The 22358-nt window shown below is 41.2% G+C and overlaps 1 protein-coding gene across 2 annotated transcripts in view; it reads left to right on the top strand.

Moving 5' to 3' along the window:
• The first annotated feature begins 596 nt into the window (after positions 1–596).
• Positions 597–22358, top strand: part of SENP5 (SUMO specific peptidase 5) — a 47685-nt gene continuing 25923 nt past the window's right edge. For both annotated transcript variants that reach the window (XM_070789244.1, XM_070789251.1), the window contains exons 1-2: positions 597–817; positions 15717–17257. In XM_070789244.1, the coding sequence (XP_070645345.1) occupies positions 15748–17257 (1510 nt within the window). In that variant the 5' untranslated portion in view covers positions 597–817; positions 15717–15747. The remainder of the gene's footprint in view (positions 818–15716; positions 17258–22358) is intronic.

Here is a 22358-nt window from a genome sequence, read left to right on the forward strand (position 1 = left end):
TTGGAGGAGGAAATGGCAACCCACTCCAGTGTTCTTGCCTGGAGAATCCCAGGGACGGGGGAGCCTGGTGGGCTGCCGTCTATGGGGTCTCACAGAGTCGGACACGACTGAAGCGACTTAGCAGCAGCAGCAGCAGCACGGGCTATAGTGGTGAATAAGCCCAGGCTCTTCCCTCCTGGCGGAGTGTTCTCAGCCGAAGAGAGGCAAAGCAGGGATTACAGAGGCACATAGCGATGCCAAGAGGAAAGATCACCATCGAAAAACCAGGGATGAAAAACCTAGGCCAGGCTTCACAGTGCATCCAGAGCAGCAACGTGTCTTTCGCTTTTGGCCAAAGAGAGACTAATGAAGAGAGAGGTCGTATAGTAGCTGTGGTCTGCCTTAGCCCCTTGGCGGCTGTGGTCCGCCAAGCCCTTTCAAACTTGAGAGCAGCATGTAAAGAAGCCTCAGACCCGGTCTGACGTTCAGATCCTGGTTTCTACAACCCTCCTGCGCTAGGAAGGAGGTGCCGGGGCGCGACCAAATGCCTACCGGGAGGGCCGGGGAGCGTGCGCCGCCCTCGCTCGCTCCCCGCCCTCCACACACGGCTCGGGCGGGGCCGAGGCGGAAGAGGACTGAAGGAGGTGACGGTGTAAGTGAGCGCCGGAGTCGCGGCAGCGGATCCGGAGGAAGCTCGGCGGCGGTGGCTGCTGTAAGCAGGCCGAATTCCTGCTGGCTGACGAGGCTTCCTCTAAAGCTGGCGAAGGCGGGGCCGCAGTCCGAGCTGCCGCAGTATCTGGACCCACGACGGGGCAGGTGCCGGCAGCAAGGGACGTAGGTAAGCGGGAACCTGGGTGTCAAATCCGGCGAATGACTGGCGGACCGAGCTGGCTGGCTGGCCATTCCCGCGTCAGTGCGCGCCAGCTCAGCACCCCGGCCTGGAGGCCTGGTGCACTGCTCTTCCCCTACCACCGAACCAGAGGCAGTGGATTTCTCCCCCGCGCTTCTGTGCCTTTCTAGGGACGGGGAAGGAGCTCGTCCCGAGGGACCAGTGTCCTCCCCTCCTTCTCACCAGTTCGAGCTGTAAGAGGCAGAAGCGGAGAGGGCTAGCGCCCCCGGCCACTCCTCCTGAAGCCGGGGGAAGCTTTGAGAGGAATTGCTGCTAGCAGAAGTCCTCCAGCTCCTGCGGTCCTGGGTTTTGTTCGGACAGCTCTGCTTCCGTCATACCTTTGGTTCCATCCTTCACATTCCTGGGACCCGATTCTAGTAAACGGGTATGGCACAACTGAGTATTTGGATGGTCGGAAGCCTGTTTTCCCATCCTGTTTATGCTAGGTAATATCAACCTCCGCTCCACTGTATGGCCTCTCTTGGTCATACAAGAGTGACCACTCTTTTGCGGAGGAGGGATGCAGCGAGGGTGTCAGAGGTATGGGATTTGGACTTGGAGTCAGAAGAACTGAGTTGAAATTCTGGTCTGCCATTTGGTATTGGCGTTAATCTGGTGTAGACGTTTTTAACCCATTTAACATGCAACATTTTAACCCATGTAAAATGGAACTTTCTTTTATCTATATAAATTAGTTTAGAGAAGAAAGCAGAATGTTAATCATAAAATATTTGGGGAATCAGGTTAAAAACTTGGCTTAAGAATAGCCAGAACACGTAATGGTAGGTTCTTAGCTATGTCTTTTACCCGGAATAACTACGCTTCATGTGGGGAAGGGTGTCAGAGAAGATACTAGGATCTTGTGTGTTAAAACCTGACTATAGTCTTTGCTTTGGGTTGGGCAGCATTAGAAAGAAATCAATTTCTCCTAGTCACCCAGACTTCTCATGCTTATTGATTACACATTATTAGTATATGAGGTATGACCTAAATCAGTTTTGCTCCTTTCTTAGGATAGTTAGTGGGTCCTTTCTAGGAAAAAAGCTGGGAAGGGCTTCATTCACACCTTGGCCCACACTAGAAGGAATTCTTTGCACGTTTCCAAGGACTTCTCCCTCTGCCTCTGAAACATTTCATGTTAATTAAAAATGTTCAGAGAATAAATACAGGAACTTGAATCCTTTGAGTGGCCGGACATTACAGTTCCAAGTTAACATGAGGAGAGACTTTTCTCTATATTGGTAAGAGAAGAAGTTTCCTGGCTCTGAAGTTTAGTAGCGCCTAAGTTAGAGAAGTGTTTGGGGTGGAGAGAAGGGAGATGGAATTAGTGACTTGAATGAGCAGCACCTGTTCTTACAATTGCTTTGTCTCACAAATTAAGGATACTTGCCTTTCCTCATTGGAGCATGATATGCTCAGTGGAGCATGATGAAGTGTAATCTTCCCTTCCTTTGAACACAGGATTGTCAGTTTGGGATTTTGAGTCATGGATACGGAAGGAACCTTGAGGGTCATCTAATCCAGTGGTCCAAAATCTGCAGGACATCAATATCAGTTGGGGAATTAAAACCCCTGATGCCCAGTCACTCCCTTAATAGATCTGAAATGGGAGCCCGGTATTTGTGATTTTTCACAAGCCTTTCAGGTGATATTCATAGTTTGAAAATACAGATGTAGATCACAGTTTATAAACAGGCTTAGAGAGGTGAAGTGCTGTGCTCAGTTAGTTTGTTGCCTATGCCTCTTTAATTTTTTAATGTTTCTCTTCTATTCCTTAACAGATAACCTTATTTGAATCAATAGTACTGTTTCAGGTTTTCTAGTGCTGAGAGCACAGAAGTGGAAAAAAATGTCATTTGTTAGTAGTTTGGGGCTTCCCTGGTGGCTCAGAGGGTAGAGCGTCTGCCTGCAATGCGGGAGACCTGGCTTTGATCCCTGGCTTGGGAAGATCCCCTAGAGAAGGGATAAGCTACCTACTCTGGTTTTCTTGGGCTTCCCTGGTGGCTCAGATGGTAAAGAATATGGCTGCTATGCGGGAGACCCAGATTTGATCCCTGGGTCGGGAAGATCCCCTGGAGAAGGAAATGACACCCCACTCCAGTATCCTTGCCTGGAGAATCCCATGGACGGAGGAGCCTGGTGGGCTACAGTCCACGGGGTCGCAAAGAGTGGGACACGACTGAGCGACTTCACTGTGTAGTCCTGTTTTCATAGTTCCCTGTGCAGTTAAACTCCTTAATGCTCTTTAATGAAAATAATAGATTTTACACTAAAACTTTTTTACTAAGTATTGCTTAGGGTTTTTGTTTTTGGTGAAAAAAGTGAAAGTGAAGTCGTTCAGTCGTGTCCGACTCTGCGACCCCGTGGACTGTAGCCCACCAGGCTCCATCCATGGGATTCTCCAGGCAAGAATACTGGAGTGGGTCGCCATTTCCTTCTCCGGGGGATCTTCCCAACCCAGGGATCGAACCCCCGTCTCCCACACTGTGGGCAGACGCTTTTAACCTCTGAGAGTTATATAAAGGTCATGTCACTTTATAAATCAGTTTTTTAGACTTTTATGCCAGGCCTTCATAAACCGTGGAAAAATTCCAATTTAGAAAAATTTTGCTTTTGTTCTGGCTTGTCATGAACCCACTGTACTATCCACATGTGTCCTCCCACCCTCTCCTTCATCCTGGTATACATGACCTCTTTGTATCACTAGCCAGCTTCCTATGGAATTCAATTTGAGAACTGTTAGAGAAGCCCTGTAACGTCTCTAATTGCCTTATAAGCACCCGATTTAACTAGAGGTTCTCAGGATTGCCTTAAGGTGGTCCTTGAATTTTAGTCCCTTTTTCTTTTTTGATTAATTGTACTGTACCACTGATTCAAAGAATTTGATAAATGTCTAGAAAGGATCAACTGATGGGGAAGTAACAATGCTTTATATGTATTTTTCTTACTCATTATAGTGAAAATGTGACTTTTGCTGGGGGTGGGGGAGTGATATTTTCAGGATTCTTAAGAAATAGATTATTAGACATAATTATTATTATTAGATTTGAACATTCTCTTTTGGGGAGATATATTCATTATCAAATTATTCTTTGATAAAATAAGAATCACTGAAGCAATGAAAAAGCTATATTAATAGTAGATTCAGAAATGGATCCTATGTCACAAATCTAAAGGAAGATGCTGAATTATTTTCTTTCTAAAAATGACCCTATTTATAGCATGTTAACTTCCTACAACTAGATGACATGGGGCATTCTGAATTCACTGATTTAAAAAGTCATGTTAACAGGTAATTTATACATTCAGAATTTAGAGAGACGTATGCTATGTGTCTAAGATGAAAAACTGAGTTGCTAAGTCTTTACATTTTAAAATTTTGTGTCTGAAGTTCCTTAATTCTGAAGCCTAAAAATTGTTGAATTTCAGATTCTAACGGAGTACACTTTCCAAGTAGAGGTATTTAGAAAGGATAAATGCGAACCCAGGGTTCACAGTTTTAATATAAACTAGTGTTACAGATTTAACATAGAAGCAAAGGCAGGAATGGGACAGTGGCAGCTTGAAGACCCTCTGAGAAGTGGAGTTCGGCAGTCACTTGTTGGTCCTTGAGGCAGTCTTCTCTGTCTGTAAGGACTTGAGACCAGAATTGGATATGTGAATTAATCCACTTTATATGTGGTGACTGAATTGCCTATCAGAAATGTACAAATCTTCAGTTTTCAGTCTTGATCTTTTTATGATTCATTCATGTCCTGTGATGCCAGTGGGAAGTATTTTTTTATTTTTGCTTTGTTTTTAATCTTATTTCCTACTATAAGCCATTCATTCTGGGACTTCCCTGGTGGTCCGGTGGATAATGCTCCACCTTCCAATACAGGGAACACGATCCCTGGTTGCGGAGCTAAGATCCCACTTGTCTCCGGGCCAAAAAACCAAAGTGTAATACAGAAGCAATATTGTAACAAATTCAAGAAAGACTTTAAAAAGAATGGTCCACATCAAAAAATCTTAAGGGAAAAAAAAAACCCACAACACCATTCATTCTCATTTTTGAAGAGCAGGTAACCTCCCCCGTGTTCATTTACTACACAACTGTTCTCATTATTGTCTTGTTTTGTCGATCAGTCATATCCAACTCTTTGTGACCCCATGGACTGTAGCCAGGAGCCAGCCACCAGGCTCCTCTGTCCATGGGATTTCCAGGCAGTGCTGGGGTGGGTTGCCATTTCCTTCTCCAGGGGATCTTCCCAACCCAGGGATCACACCCATGCCTCCTGCATTGGCAGGCGGACTCTTTACCACTGAGCCACTTGGAAAGCACCTAACTACAGGAGAAAGAACTTTTTCCTAGTGATGGTTGAGTTAACCTATACAGTGATTCCACTGCAAACACAAATAAATATTGGGCCTCTTAAGGATTGTTCAGACTTTAGGCTGTCCTAGGGTCAGTGAGTATCTAATAAGAGTTGAAAGCTCACTTGTTTCCCTTGTGTGTTTGTGTTTTATCTCTTTTAATATATACTGTCCATATTTGCTGTGCTGTTTATTTTATTATTTTTTTGGCCTTGTCTTATGGCTTGTGGGATCTTAGTTCCCCGACCAGGGATTAAACCCCAGCCCTCACCAATGAAAACTCAGAGTACTAACCACTTGACCATCAGGGAATTCTCCTGGTTTATCTTAGAAGAAATGTTGGTATTTGGTGAACACACAACAGCATGGCCGAGAATATAGGAGCAAAAATGTTAAGGGACTCTCTGTGGAGGTTGCTTTTAATTTTAACTACATGTACTCTGAGTTCATGCTTGGGATTTATTGATTTTAGGGTACACTGGTTGGACTCTTACTGGATAGCCTTCAACAGTGTTATCCTTGTCTTTTTTTCCTTAGGCTCCTTAGATTTCCCAAAGAAGAATCTTCAAATCTCTGGCTTGGAGCTTATAAACTGGGCTGTCAGCAGTCTTGTAGCTAACCTGGGGAACATCGTAGAGGTTTTAGCATTCGGTGTGTAAACATTCACTTATGCTCATTGAACTCAACTATTTTCAGTATGATACCCTCATTCTCAACTGGACCAGATGCTGTCCAGTCCAGGAACCCTTTGTTTTCCTTTCAGAGCTGCCTTATCCAATGTGGTAGCCACTAGCCACATGTAGCAATTAAAATTTAAATAATTAAAATTAAGTAACCTTAAATATTTAGTTCCTCAGTTACAGTAGACACGTTTCAGGTGGTCAATAACCACATGTTTCCAGAGACTTCCATATGGGACAGGGCCAATACAGCATATTTCTATCATTGCAGAACTTCTGTTGGTCAGCGCTGTTACAGTCTAGAAGGCAAGGTTGGGGGGAGGGGCAGTTGGCTGGGTTTTGTGGAGAGTAGGAGGGTATTTAAACAATTGATCCATACCCTTGTTTTTAGCATGGTGTTCACATCCCTTTTATAGAACCTGCTGCTGATGATTCCTGACCTGTTTTGAGGCACTGTTATGTAAATTGAATTGCTTTTTTCATTGCAAGCTTGACATTTAACTTTCTTAGGTCTTTAAGTCAATCTGCATTCCAACTTCCTCTCTTCCATGTGCTTTAAAAAAAAAAAAAAAAACCTTAAAATCTGCATTTCACTGTGTGTCAATTTTAGTTTTAAAAGATAAGTTAAAAAATTCTTTATTCTCATCTTAATGGGGTTTTAGGAGGGAATAAAAGTAAAATACATCTTTAGTCTGCCATCTGTATCCGTAAGTAAGGTACTCCATCAGTATTTAAACACATACAGCTGTCTCCATTTTTTAAAAATCTGCCCTCATATTTGCTTATGGTTCTTGAGCAGTTTTATGTATTGTTTTCTTTACTCCATCTTGACTTTTGTCCTCTCCATTCTACTAAAATTCCTCTTGTGAATGTCATGAGAATCAGCTGGACACTTTTTAATCCTTATCTTGCTTGACCTCTCAATAGCCTTTGACTGACCATTTCCCTCTTTCTAGAAACTTTCCCTAGCTTTCTGGGCACCACACTTACCTGATTTTCCACTTTATTTCCCTAATCATTCCTTCTTACTTTCCTTTGCAAAGTAGCTTCTTCCTTTTCCTCAACTCTTACGTCCTACAGTTCCTCAGGACACTACCCTACTGTGCATTCTCTTCTGTGTTTTACAAATTTTCCTTGGTGAGTTTAGCATTTTCTGTAGCTTTGGTTACTATCAGATGATGACTTAAAGTGGAATTTCTGTGTTGTTCTCTTTTTAGAGTTCCTGATTTGTGTATCCACCATTATGATCCACTTAGATTTCTTACATTCACCTCAAATCTAACATGTCTAAAACTGAAGAGATAGCCAGTATAATCTTCCTCCAGTCTTTATTTGTTCCATATAAATTATACCACAATCTCCCCAGTAACTCATACCAAAGTTCTTACCCCTGCATACTGGCTTTCCCACAGTCTTGACGTTTCTGACCTGAAAAATCTCAAGATCAATTCACTTTGCTACTTCTCCCAGTTTTCCTTTCATCCATTCACCATGCCTACATTTACCTATAACAGGCTCCTAACAGGTTTCCTTTCCTGTGGTCTTCTCCCAGGCATTCTGCACACTGCAGATAGAATGATCTTTTTAAGCATGCAAATTGGGTCTTAGACCTGTCTTTGTCTTTCAGTGGCTTCACACTACCTTTATGTTAAACAGCAGCATCGTTAATTTAGTTTTTCTATTTCTTGCCTACCTCTCCAGCCCCTTTTAAGTGCTACATGCCCTCTCCTGGACTTCTATTTATCTGTTCACTTTAACTAGTAACTCTTTATCATCCTTTGAGCTTAAAAACAATTCTTTCAGAGAGGTCTTCCTTGACCCTCTTGCCAGATATTCCCATGGCTCTGAATTTTACCTTTCTTATATGCATCACATTTGTTTATACTTGTTCAGATGACTCTCCCACTAGACTATATATTTTTTGAAAGCACAGCGCTGTTCTATTTGTAGAAGCTCAAATATTTATTGAATTTAAGTTTAATAGTTACTTGTATATTTTTATAATTTCAGCCATTATAATCAGCCATTCTGATGGTGATTGTTAAAATCTCCATCAGAAGTGTTAATTTACCTTTTTTTCTTTTCTTTTTGGCCACACTGTGTGGCTTGTGGGATTTTAGTTCCCCAACCAGGGCTTGAACCCAGGCGCTCAGCAGTGATAGAATGGAGTCCTAACCACTGGACCGCCCAGGAATTGTCTAATTTAAAGGCACAGTCCAGGTAGCTTTCTCTAATTGGGGGAAGACTTTTTAAGAACTTAATTATATGCTTTTTCCTACTTCAATTGAAATTTTTTATGGACTTAAGGAGCTTTGTGTGTACTTTTATGTGATGTTCTTCATAGAATAAATATCTGAGCTTTCCTGGTGGCTCGTGGTAAAGAATTTGCCTGCCAATGCAGGAGACACAGGTTTGATCCCTGATCCAGGAAGATCCCATGTGCCCGGGAGCAGCTAAACCCTTGGGACACAACTGTTGAACCTGTGCCCTAGAGCCGGGGAGCCACAACTACTGAAGCCCATGAGCTAGTGCTCTGCAACAAGAGACTGTTGCCTACCAGGCTCCTGTGTCCATGGGATTTCCCAGGCAAGAAAACTAGAGTGGGTTGCCATTTCCTCCTCCTGGGGATCTTCCCCCCCAGGGATTGAACCCGTGTCTCCTGCATTGGCAAGCGGATTTTTTAACCACTGAGCCACCCAGGAATGTCCTCAAATTTTTAAATGTTTAAGAAAAATTTAAACTTTTCACACTTTTAAGTAACTTCAGATTTCCAAAAATATTTACGCTTCACCCAGCTTTCCCTCAGTTTATATTATGTTGGTCAAAACCAGGAATTAACTGACCTATATATCTTATTTTGGTTTTCCCACCAATTTCCTTTTTCTAGATTAGGACTCAATCCAGGATTACACATTACATTAGTTGTTTTGTCTTCTTAGTCTTAGCTCTTTAATCTGGGACAGTTGCTCAGTCCATTTTTTCTTTCTTGATGGACACTTTTGAAGAATATTGGCCAGTTTTTTGTTTGTTTTTTACTTTTTGGCTGCATCACAGGACATGTGGGATCTTAGTTTCCTGACCAGGGGTAGAACCCACACCCCATACAGTGGAAGCAGTCTTACCTGCTAGACTGCCAAGGAAGTCCATGGCCAGTTTTCTTACAGAGTGTTCCTCAATGTATATTTGTCTATTATTTCCTTATGATTAAATTCAGGTGTTTTTTTTGACAAGAATACCACACATATGATCTTGTGCCACATCAGGAGGCATATGCTGTCCATATGTCTCTTTACTGGGGATGAAGGAGATGTTTGCTGAATTTTTCTATTGAAAGGCATAATTTTACCTTTTGTAATTTGAAGTATCTTGTGGAAGGTACTTTGTATTTTCACCCTCTAGTTTTAGATTCTTGCCTGAGTCAGTTATTTCTGAGAGGAGTGCAAATTGTAACTTTTCTATTCTGTTATTTCTTCTATATTTATTAATTTGAAAAATCTCTGTAAGGATTCTCTCTTATCCTCATTTATTTATAGACTCAGGATATTTGTTTCATTCTTGAGTTATCAGCCATTTCTATCATTACATACACAGTTGCTCAGGTATTTTGGCCTTTATGGGTCCCTTCAAATTGACTCCTGTGTTCTTTTGACATGTCATTATTTTTTTGAGCACTTGTTTACTTTCTGACACTACAGTGATATTCCAGGCTCATCTTCTACTTCTGCCCCGGCTCTGGAGTCAGCCATTTCTTTTGTTACTGGGATGTAATTGCTTCTAGTCTCTTTAAGCAGATCGAGCTAGGAAATAAATAGGAGTATGTGTATCTCTAGATCTGTACCTGTGTGTAAGTGTGTATAAAACACCATGAGTTCATGTGGATACCACAAAATGTAGCTTCTTTCACCAACATTCTGAAACCTAGCTCTGATTATCTACAACATACTTACTTACTTGCTCAATTTTTGAATACTGAGAATATAAGTTAAGAATTAACTCACTCCTCTGTGAAAAGCAAATTTGTTAATTAAAGAACAGTATTTGTATACAATCCTTTTGATTCTGGGGTGTGAAAGTGAAAAAGTGAAAGTCACTCAGTCGTGTCTGACTCTTTGTGACCCCATGGACTGTAGAATCCATGGAATTCTCCAGGCCAGAATACTGGAGTGGGTAGCCTTTCCCTTCTCCAGGGTATCTTCCCAACCTAGGGATCAAACCCAGGTCTCCCGCATTGCAGGGAGAGTCTCTACCAGCTGAGCCGCAAGGGAAGCCCAAGAATACTGGAATGGGTAGCCTATCCCTTCTCCAGCGGATCTTCCTGACCCACGAATCGAACTGGGGTCTCCTGCATTGCAGGCAGATTCTTTACCAATTGAGCTATCTGGATGTATACAGTCAGAATGTTTTCCTAAGTTACTTTGGGTAATTCTTTTCTGCTACATTCTTTCAGGGTGGTTATTTGTGATACAGTTAGGCTCATTGGTTATTATTTGTGTTCCATTTTAATTATATGTATATTTTTAAATTATATGAAACATTAGCATAGTCCTGAAAGTCAGAACTTTACAAAAAAGGTGTATTTAAGAAGCACCACTCCCCTCTCATCCCTTCTATATTTTCCTCTTCCTCATTCTTTTCACCCTATTCCCATCTGCCATGCCCTGTAGGTAACTATTCTCATTAGTTTTTGGTTTGTCTTCCTGTTAATTGATTTGGGGGGCACAAAAGGGCAGATACATGTATACTATTTTTTCTTTTATGAAAGGTGACTGTATATCGTATAGTAAAGAATTTAAACTTGTGCAGAATGAAAGCCTTTATCCTTGGCTTTTAAGAGGTAATCTCTAAATCCTCAGAATGCAATGTCTGATTTGCCTGGGGGCTTGGGTCACTGGTACTAACAATATGATTTAGAATGGGATTGGCCCCACGGGAAAAAACCAGCAGTGTGATTTAGGCTAATGACTTTGACATCAGTGGATCTCCAGGGGGGGTAAAGATTGAGCTCTGTCATGTGAGCAATCAGTTATGCCTATGAACCCCAATAAAAATTCTGGACGTCAAGACTTTGATGAGCCTCACTGGATTGCAGTTCTTGTCACACTTAGTCATACATTGATGCTGGGAGAGTAATGCTGTCTCTACTCTGTGGGGAGAGGACAACTGGAAGCTACGCATTTGTTACTTCTCCTGGATTCTTCAGTATGTACTTCTTCACTTGGGTGATTTTAATCCACATTCTTCAACTGTAATAAGCCATAGCTATTAATTTAACAGTTTTCAGTGAGTTCTGTGAGTCCCCGAACTTTGAGTTGTTGCCAGAAGTGGAAGTGATCTTGGGTGGATTGTTTTCTCTAACTGCACACTTGGCTAAACTATTGCAGTGGCATATCACTGACACTCATTTGAACTTTGCTTTTATCATTTAACCTGGAGAGTACTCCATGTTCATAGACCTTATCCTTATTCTATTATAGCTTCATTCATTGTGTGCATAGTTTATGCAACCACTGTCCTATGTATGGGCATTTAGGTTGTTTCCAATATTTTTCGATTACAAACATTGCAGTGAATGACCTTGTACTATGTGTTTTCATTAGTATCTTCAAGGTGAATTCCTAAAAGCAGAGTTGTTGGATTAAAAGGTAAGTACTTGTATGGTTTTGTTAGATATTACCAAATTCCTCTCCAAAATGACTTTATCAATTTGTATTCCCACAGGGAAGTATACAAGTTTTTTTTTCTCCCACCAACAGTATATGTTGTAGTAACTTTTGCCAAAATTTTTGAAGTATGATTGACATACTAGTTTCAGATGTACAACATAATGATTTAATATTTGTATGCTTTGCAAAATGAATACAATAAATCTAGCTAAATCCATCACCATACATAGCTCCCCACCTCCCCAATTTTTTCCTTGTGATGAAGGTTTTGGAAATTTACTCTTAGCAACTTTCAAATACGCAGTACAGTATTACTAACTATAGTCACCATGCTCAGAGAAGGCAATGGCACCCCACTCTAGTACTCTTGCCTGGAAAATCCCATGGACGGAGGAGCCTGGTAGGCTGCAGTCCATGAGGTCGCTAAGAGTCGGACACGACTGAGCGACTTCACTTTCACTTTTCACTTTCATCACTGGAGAAGGAAATGGCAACCCACTCCAGTGTTCTTGCCTGGAGAATCCCAGGGACAGAGGAGCCTGGTGGGCTGCTGTCTATGGGGGTCACACAGAGTTGGACACGACTGAAGCGACTTAGCAGCAGCAGCAGCAGCAGCAGTCACCGTGCTATACATCATCATGAATGACTTGTTTATATATTTATTTAAGGAAGTTCGTACATTTAACCCCCTTCACCCATTTTGCCTGTCTCCCAAGCCCCCTTTGACAGTTTTTTAATGCGTGAAGTTGAACGTGTTATGTTCAAAGGACATTTAAAAATCCTTATTTTTGAATTGTTTCCTTATGTCTTTTTTCCATTTTTCCATCAGCCTTTATTGTTCAATTTTAAATATAAGTAATATTAGCCCTATTTTAAGCTAAGCCTCAGCCTTCTGTTGTTTTTCATCATTCCTTTAAAAAATCTAGGATATTCATTTTTCCCCAGTGGCTGCGATATTTTCTTCCTTGAGGATAGTACTAGGCTTTTTTTTTTTCCTCTTGTTTAAAAAAAAAAATAATGTGGTAAAGTATACATAGCATAAAATTTACCATTTTAATCATTTTTAGATATACAGTTCAGTGGCATTAAATATGTTCACGTTGTTGTGCAGCCATCACCACCATCCGTCCTCAGACCCATCTTTGTTTTCCTAAACTGAAATTCTTTCCATGAAACAATAACTTCCCTTCTCTCCCCTCCTCATTTTTAAAAAAATAACATTTGCTTATTTGGTTGCACTGGTTCTTCATTGCTGTGCGCGGGCTTTCTCTAGTTGCGGTAAGCAGGAGCTACTCTTGGTTGTGGTGTGCTGGCTGCTTTTGTTGGGGAGCATGGCTGGTAGACCCTTGGGCCTCAGTAGTTATGGCCCGTGGGCTCTAGGGCGCGGGCTCAGGTGTTGTGGCACAGGTGCTTGGTTGCTCCAGGGCATAAGGAATCTTTCCGGACCAGGATTGAACCCCTATCTGCTGCATTGGCAGGCAGATTCCTATCTGCTGTACCACCAGGGAAGTAAGTTCTCCTTGGTTTTTTTAAGTTAGCTTTTCTAAATATGCTTTCAGTTTTATCTGTTTGTTTTGGTCTACTTTTTATCCCTAGAAGTCTGGTGATTCTTAGTTATGCTGTCATTGAACCACTAAGAAGTTGCCTGGAAATTCTGAGCTTGTGGTGAGACTTGTCAGCTATAGGGTGCACTGTGAGCCATGTTGGGCCATTTTGTGGGAGGATATTTGTATTTATGTATTCTCTTGCGTATTAATCAAATTCTCCAAAGAAGAATCTTCCAATCTCCTGCTTGGATGGATAAGATAGCATGCCAGGGTTTGGGGAGATGAGTGGGTAAGTATTGAGGGGCTTATGATCAATATATAATTCCTGTAATTCCATTTTCCTGCTGTTCCTGGGATCCCCTTGTCTGCAGAACTTCCTTTCTGAAGGAGAAACTTCTAGTCTTGGGTAGGGGAGGGATTTGGGGTCTCATTGTTTCTTAAACTTGGGGGTTATTATTTGGGCCTGTGTCCTTGTGGCATACCTAATACCAGTATACCTTTGGTCTTTTCTCTTTGAATGATCTATCGCTGCCTCACCCCTCGCTTGCTCCCAGAACTGATCTCCGCTTTGAGGGTATACACCTTTCTGGGAACTCAATGGGGAAAGAGATTCAGCGGAATTCACTATGTAAAACTATCCTCATCGATAACAAAGATGTGGTACATATTAAATGGAATATTACAGCCATTAAAAAGAATGAAATAAGGCCATGTGCAGCAACATGGATGGACCTAGAGAGTGTCATACTGAGTGAAGTAAGTCAGACAGAGAAGAGGAAATATCGTATGACATCCCTTATATGTGGAATCTAAAAAGAAGTGATACAAATGAACTCACAAAACAGAAAGCTACTCATAGACTTAGAAAAGGAACTTATGGTTGCCCGGTGGGGGGTGGAGGGATAGTTGGGAACTTTGGGAAGGTTGTGTACACACTTCTATATTGAAAATGGAAAACCAATAAAGACCTGTTGTATAGCACATGGAACTCTGCTCAATGTTACGTGCCAGCCTTGATGGGAGGGACTTTTGGGAGAGAATGGATACATGTATATGTATGGCTGAGTCCCCTCGCTGTTCACCTCAAACTATCACAGCTTGTTAATTGGCTGTGTGTGTGGGCATTAGTCACTCAGTCGTGTCCCCCAATACAAAGTGTTTTGGTGTTAAATAAAAAGTCATGAGCAAAAAACCAAAACAAACAACTAAGTTATCCTCTTGTTTGTACCCTTGCTCTCAGTTGTATACGATGTGCCTGAATGTTCTGGTTCATTCCTCTGAGAAAGTGAAACTTTGATCATCTGCCATGGTAGTGGAAGGGATCTTGGAGTCTAATTGCTGCTTATTCAGACTTTCAGCCAGTCCTTCCTTTTTCTGCTCTCCTCATTCCCTGACGTTCATGGGTATTGTTGTTCTGCTTCCTAAGCCTTTCTGAGGTACTGTAACTTGCTACTTGGCTTCCTGTACTTCTGGCTTAGATTTCAGCTCTTTTGACCTGCTCTATTATCAGTCATTCATCTGCTTTTTTCTTTCAACAGTTTTATTGCTCTTGCCTCCTTTTTTGTTGTCATTGAGAGTTTTGGCCTTTTTTAAAACTCCATTTCTGTCATCTTAATGAGACTTGTAGAGAGAACTGAGGTAAACATGTATTCAGTCCTCCTTTTTTCATTTCCTCCAGAGAAAACTAATGCACAGAAAGGTAATACAGCTTTTCCTAGTAAGTTGCTATTAATAGTAGCTGAAATTAGGATGTTGGTTTTTTACTTCTTCTGTTAGACCTGCAGTGGCTGGTGCCTTTCTTTCTAGGTTAAAGAACCTTCAGTGGTGGTAGATCTTATTAAATCTGAGGGGAAATTATGTTTGATTTTGACCATCATTTTCATCTACCTTTTCCTATAAGTGTGTTTCTAAAGTTCATACACAGATACACGTACTTGTGTTGGTTCTTTTTTCTTATGTTCACTTGACTGTGAGAACCGTGACTGGAGGAGAACACATGACAGGGCCCTGTCTTGTCATAGGCATTCAGAGGGTCTTTGGCTGACAAAGCATTGACTGCATGCATTTATTGACTATCTGCCTGTGGATTACTGTTTATAGAGTAAAAGTCCCTGCCTTGCCTTTCCTTTGTATTTCCTTCCATATAAAATTTGTTGTATGGAGCAAGTTGTTTTGATGTAGACTTAGTTTTAAATGGTGTCTGGTTGCATCTCCCTTCTCCATCCTTCATTTTACAAATGAGAATACAGAATTCAGGTGACTTGCTTAAAGCTAATGAGAAACAAAGCTAAAACTTACAAATTCTCTCCTGACTCCCTGCCCTTTCTGCTTCATCAGAAACTGGCTGCATGTTGGGAAATGATTATTGAAACTTGTTTCTATCAGAGGCAGATACGTTAAATGGGGTTATGTTGGAGCAGTCAGTCATGTCTTCCCTTATCCCTCATTTTCATTGTGGGAAAAGCCTTGATCAGGTAGGATTTTATTATATCTTATAATGAGCGTCATATGCTTTTTTCAATTTTGTAAAGTTTGCTGTGAATATATCATAATGACCTTATTTTTAGGGTAGAAGTATAAATTTTCTTTCTCTTCTTTACAGCTGCATACAGATCTCATTATGCATCAGAAAAATGAAAAAACAGAGGAAAATTCTATGGAGGAAAGGAATCCACTTAGCCTTTTCTGAGAAATGGAATACTGGGTTTGGCGGCTTTAAGAAGTTCTACTTTCACCAACACTTGTGCATTCTGAAAGCCAAGCTGGGAAGGCCAGTTACTTGGAGCAGACATTTGAGGCAATTCCAGTGCAGAAAGAAGGGCCTTCAAATCCAGAAAACGTGGATCCAAGATGAACCACTTTTTGCTAAGACAAAAGGCAATGTGGCTATCCAGAATCTTTGTACTTCCGCCTCTAAAGTGAAAAGAAAGGACACCAAGCACTTCATTTCCTCCTCAAGGACCTTCCTGAAACTCCAGGCAGAGAAGTTGCTGTCATCAGCAAAGAACTCTGATCATGAATATTCTGGAGAGAAAAGTCTCTTGAAGGCAGCTGCTGACTTACCAGTGAATAGTGTTTTAGGTCAGGCCAATGGTCACAGACCTAGGACGGAGCCACAAGCTTCTGATTTTCCTATGAAGTTCAATGGGGAGAGCCAGAATCCAGGTGAGAGTGACAGAATCGTGGTCACCTTAAGCAACCATAAGAGAAAGCGCTTTTGTTATGGCTGCTACCCAGGGCTGGAGCACCACAGGAACGGGGGACCCTTGATTCCAAAAAAATTTCAACTTAACCAACACAGAAGAATAAAAGTATCTCCTCATATGATGTATGAGAAATTACCCATGATTAGATTTCGGTACAGGATTCTCAGATCCCAGCACTTCAGAACAAAAAGCAAAGTTTGCAAGCTAAAAAAAGCCCGGCAAAGCTGGGTGCAGGTCACCGGGGACCATCAAGAGACCCTTGGGGAGAACGGCGAGGGTGGCAGTTGCAGCCCATTCCCTTCCCCGGAGCCTAAAGACCCTTCCTGTCAGCATCCACCACACTTTCCAGATATGGACAGCGATGCTGTGGTGAAGGGAAAGAACTCTCATGTGCCTGAGGGCCACACTAAAGGAAGCCCTCTCTTGGACAAGGAGCTTAGTTTGGATGGAGCATTCCCTGACCAACAGAATGGCAGTGCCACGTACACCTGGGACCAGTCACCCTGTTCCTCTCCTAAATGGGAGTATACAGAGCTGATTCACGACATCCCCTTACCAGAACATCATTCTAGTAACATGTTCATCTTGGAAACTGAGAGAGAAGTTACGGCTCTGGGTCAGGAAAATCGGACAAGTACTGTCAGTGATGACCAAGTAAAACTGTCAGTGTCTGGGGCGGATCAGTCTGTGAGGAGTGTAGATGGGCCTGTGTCCGAAGAGACTGTTCAGAATGAGAGCTCGTGCCAGATGGATGAGGATGGCTCTTTCAAGCAGAATATTCTTAGTTCCAAGTTGCTGGACCACCCTTACTGTAAAAGTCCACTGGAGGCTCCTCTGATGTGCAGTGGACTCAAACTAGAAAATCAAGTGGGAGGTGGGAAGAACAGTCAGAAAACCTCTCCAGTGGATGATGAACAGCTGTCAGTCTGCCTTTCTGGTATGCACTCTTCTTTATCTCCCCCCCATCTCCAGCCCACACCTGCTGTATGTTATCCTTTCTAGGACAGGCCTTTCTTTTTTCCTTCCACAAGTTTCCCTTTAAGCAATTAGACGTTTTCCTTTTATATTATTACATAGATGTTCCATAGTTTTGATTTGGTTTTTGATCGATGACACTCGTGTTGCTTCTAGTTGTTCCCTTCTATAAACAGTGGTACAATGAAATTACTTCTTTATACTTACATGATTGTTTCTGTAACTTAAATTCCTAGTAGTAGAAATAATGGTGAAAGAATACTTACACTTAAAACTTTAAGAGAATTGTTAAATTATCCATTCACAGTTAAACCAGTTTGCACTTGTGAAGTTTTGTCAGTCTCATAGATCACATGAGAATTGTCTTAATTTGCCTTTTTAAGTTTAAAGTTTGAACGTATTTTTCTATAGTCACTTGCCATTTTTTGTTTGTATATAATTTTATTCTGCCTATTTTCCTATTGGATTATTTATATTTTGTTTAGTGTATGAGAAGCTCCTGTGTACCAGTGCTGGCTCTAAGAATGTAGCAACAAACTGGATACGCTGATTCTTACGCTCATAGTCTTTAGTATCATTATAATTTTAAAGTTTTTAAATTAAATGTTTGTAAAAGCCCTCAGTACCCTGACTTTGTGTATAATATTTTTGTCTAACAGAAAATTTCAACTCTTACATGGTAAAATGTATCTGTCTTTCCTTTATGGCTCAAGTTTTCACATCATGCCTTAATGTCTTCCTGTCAAAATCTACCCCATGAAGTTGTTTGCTATAAACACTTTTGGCAGACAGCATGGCAGTATCAGTCTTCGACCCATTCCCCTTTTTGCCATTTAGCTAAGATATGGAAGAGTACAAATATATTTGTAGAGGGACATTACTTATAGTATTGTCTTAGTAGTACAACACTGAAGATAACTAAAACAATTGTTGCTCTGGACTTATAATTTACGGCATGTCCAGGCAGTATACCGTGAAGATGTTAAAGAATAAATTCGATCTGTATTTTGATACTGACCATTGTTTATATAAAATGAAAAAAGCAAGTAGCAGAACAGGAGGCCACTTTGTTAAAAGATACATATGCACATATGAATGCATGTATATATGTACGCATAAGCATTTGTATAGGACGTGATTGATTGGTTGATTTAGTCGCCAAGTCTTGTCTGACTCTTACACCTCCATGGACTGTAGCCCGCTGGGCTCCTCTGTCATGGAATTCTTCAGGCAAGAATACTGGAGTGGGTTGCCATTTCCTTCTCCAATAAGACATGACACATATATTTAATTGTTATAAGTGGCTTTTTTGGGGAATTAGGAGGGTTACTTCTTGGTGGTTTAAACGATTCTGAACACTTTTTTTTCCACCAGTTATATGTGCATGCTCGCTCGTGTCTGACTGTTTGCAACTCCATGGACTGTAGCCTGCCAGGCTCTTCATCCACTGAATTTTTCACTCAGGAATAATGGAGTGGGTTGCCATTTCCTCCCCCAAGGGATATTCCTGACCCAGGGATTGAACCCGCATCTCTTGCATCTCTTGAACTCCAGGCAGATTCTTTATCACTAGTGCCACCTGGGAAGTCCAGTATGTATAAAAAATGTTTTCCCACAAAATGACAGTCCTAGAAAAATATTTTAAAAATTTTTTCCTGTTGTTTATGCTGTAGTAGAATGAAGACTAATTTTCCTGCTGTAAGGTTAGTAGAACCATGATTTCTAAATCTGAACAGGTTAGCATTTACCTACAAATACTAATTAACTTGTATCAAGAACTTCCAGATGTTCAAGCTGGATTTAGAAAAGGCAGAGGAACCAGAGATCAAATTGCCAACATCTGTTGGGTCATAGAAAAAGCAAGAGAATTCCAGAAAAACATATACTTTTGCTTCATTGACTATGATAAAGACTTTTACTATGTCGGATCACAACAAACTGCGGAAAATTCTTAAAGAGATAGGAATACCAGACCATCCTACCTGCCTCCTGAGAAACCTGTATGCAGGTCAAAAAGTAACAGTAAGAACTGGACATGGAACAATGGACTGGTTCCATATTGGGAAAGGACTGCGTCAAGGCTGTACTGTCACCCTGCTTATTTAAATTAGATAGCAGAGTACATCATGCAAAATGCTGGGCTGGATGAAGCACAAGCCTGAATCAAGATTGCCAGGAGAAATATCAATAACCTCAGATATGCAGATGACATCACCCTTATGGCAGAAAGCTAAGAGGAACTAAAGAGCCTCTTGATTAAGATGAAAGAGGAGAGTGAAAAAGTTGACTTAAAACTCAGTATTCAAAAGACAAAGATCATGGCATCTGGTCCCATCACTTCATGGCAAATAGATGGGGAAACAATGGAAACAGTGACAGACTTTATTTTTTTGGCTCCAAAATCACTGCAGATGGTGAATGCAGCCATAAAATTAAAAGAAGCCTTATCCTTGGAAGAAAAGCTATGACAGACCTAAATCGTGTATTAAAAAACAGACATTACTTTGCCAAAAATGGTCCATCTAGTCAAAGCTATGGTTTTTCCAGTAGTCATGTATCGATGTGAGAGTTGGACCATAAAGAAGGCTGAGCACCAAAGAACCGATGCTTTTGAATTGTGGTGCTGGAGAAGACTCCTGAGACTCCATTGGACTTCAAGATCTAACTAGTCAAATCCTAAAGGAAATCAGTCCTGAATATTCATTAGAAGGACTGATGCCAAAGCTGAAACTCCAATACTTTGGCCCCCTGATGCGAAGCACTGACTCATTTGTAAAGAGCCTGATGCTGGGAAAGATTGAAGGCAGGAGGAGATGGTTGGATGGCATTACCAACTTGATGGACATGAGGTTGAGCAAGCTCCAGGAGTTGGTTGAAGGGCAAGGAAGCCTGGCGTACTGCAGTCCATGGGGTTGCAAAGAATTGGACGTGACTGAGTGACTGAACAACAATCAATTAACTTACAAATATAGATGGAGCACTTCGAAAAAAAAGTTGATAAACTGAATGTATCCTAGACTTAAACTGTAGCATAACGTGAGGATATGGGAGTTTTTACAGTTTTATAGTTTTTACACATTTAGTGACCTATAATTATTTTAACAAGTTAAAAGAGAAAAATCGTGGCATCTCAGCAAGTACTGAAAGCCTGTTGTTTAGTCGTTGTGTCCAGCTGTTTGCCCCATAGACTGTAGCCCAATAGACTCCTCTGTCCACGGGATTGCCTAGGCAAGAATACCGGAGTGGGTTGTCATTTCCTTCTCCAGAGGATCTTCACAACCAGATCAAATCTGCATCTCCTGCATTGGCAGGTGTCTCTTTACCACTGAGACACCAAGGAAGCCCAATCTAACAATAAGACGTTTTAAAGCATGATTGAAAACTCAGAAGCAATTAAAAAATATATACTGTTTTTTTTTCCATAAACATTAAAATCTCATAAGTATAGATAGGAAAATTCGTAAGTGAAAATTTGAAAAGTTTAGGTACACGTGTCCTTTGACCCAGAAATTTTAATTTTAGCAACTGTGTTCTAAGAAAACACTAGAATGAGGATATATTGAGGGCTTTAATTGTAACATTATTTAGACAGCTAAAAAGTAAGAACTTAAATGGTTGTCAGTAGAGAATTGGTTAAAATATGGCAAATCAATTTAATGGACTACTCGATTGTTTTGAATTGACTTAGGAAAAAAATTCATGTGTTGAATGTAAAAAAGCAGCTTCAAGAAGAATGAATATAGTTTGCTACTTATATTTTTAAGATATATATCTTCAGTTCAGTTGCTCAGTCGTGTCCAACTCTTTGCGACCCCATGAATCGCAGCACGCCAGGCCTCCCTGTCCATCACCAACTCCCCGAGTTTACTCAAACTTATATCCATCGAGTCGGTGATGTCATCCAGGCATCTCATCCTCTGTCATCCCCTTCTCCTCCTGCCCCCATTCCTCACAGCATCAGGGTCTTTTCCAATGAGTCAACTCTTTGCATGAGGTGGCCAAAGTACTGGAGTTTCAGCTTTAGCATCAGTCCTTCCAAAGAACACCCAGGACTGATCTCCTTTAGAATGGACTGGTTGGATCTCTGTGCAGTCCAAGGGACTCTCAAGAGTCTTCTCCAAGGGTCTTCCTAGGGCATTACAAATCCATGTTTATCATCTGAAAGTGAAAAAAAATATATGAATAAAAGAAAACATAACTTAAAATCCCCTAAACACTGTCATCCAGAAATGACATTGTTAATGAGGACACCTCTTGTTACAAGTTTGGGATTGGGTCCATATTTGCTTGGTAGAGGAGATTGCTTTCTTACTTGAAGAGTCTCAGTTAAGGTTGTTGGGCCTAAAGTTTAATTTTTTGTTACTAGGGGCAATATTTTTGTATAAAATTCGTTCCTTAAATGCAGTTTCTCAAATATTGGGAATTTTTATCTTTTGTTTGTGTCCATTATCCCATGTAGAGACAAGATTGTGCTTAGACAACTATAAGATATAGTAAACACTCTAAGAGTTGGACACAACTGAGCGACTGAACTGAACTGAACTGAACTAATAGGCAAACTTACCAGGCTTCTCTGGTAGCTCAGTTGGTAAAGAATCCACCTGTAAAGCGGGAGACCTGGGTTTGATCCCATTTAATCCCTGGGTCGGGAAGATCCCCTGGAGGAGGGGATGGCAACCCATTCCAGTATTTTTGCCTAGAGAATCCCCATGGACAGAGAAGCTGGGCAGGCTGCAGTCCATGGAGTTGCAGACAGTTGGACACGACTGAGCACAGCACACAGCTTATATGAATGGTGCCTACTAGATCTTATTGGCAAACTTAAGGCTGAATGAATTCCTAGTTTAGAAGCCCCAAATTTTCATTTCCTGCTCTGACTAAACTGGAACACGGAACTCCCTTTCTCTTCTGTGTGGCTGAATCCTAGACCAGAACCAGACATAGGCAAGCAACTCTTCTTACTATAGTCTTATCTTAAGCCTTTCAAATTGGGAGCCTCTGGTGGGAGAGTAAAAGGAGGAAAGTAAGTTTTCCACACCTTTGTCTGCTCCTGCCCCATACAA

Source organism: Bos indicus, chromosome 1, assembly GCF_029378745.1.
Source record: "Bos indicus isolate NIAB-ARS_2022 breed Sahiwal x Tharparkar chromosome 1, NIAB-ARS_B.indTharparkar_mat_pri_1.0, whole genome shotgun sequence".
In the NCBI taxonomy this organism is placed as follows: domain Eukaryota; kingdom Metazoa; phylum Chordata; class Mammalia; order Artiodactyla; family Bovidae; genus Bos; species Bos indicus.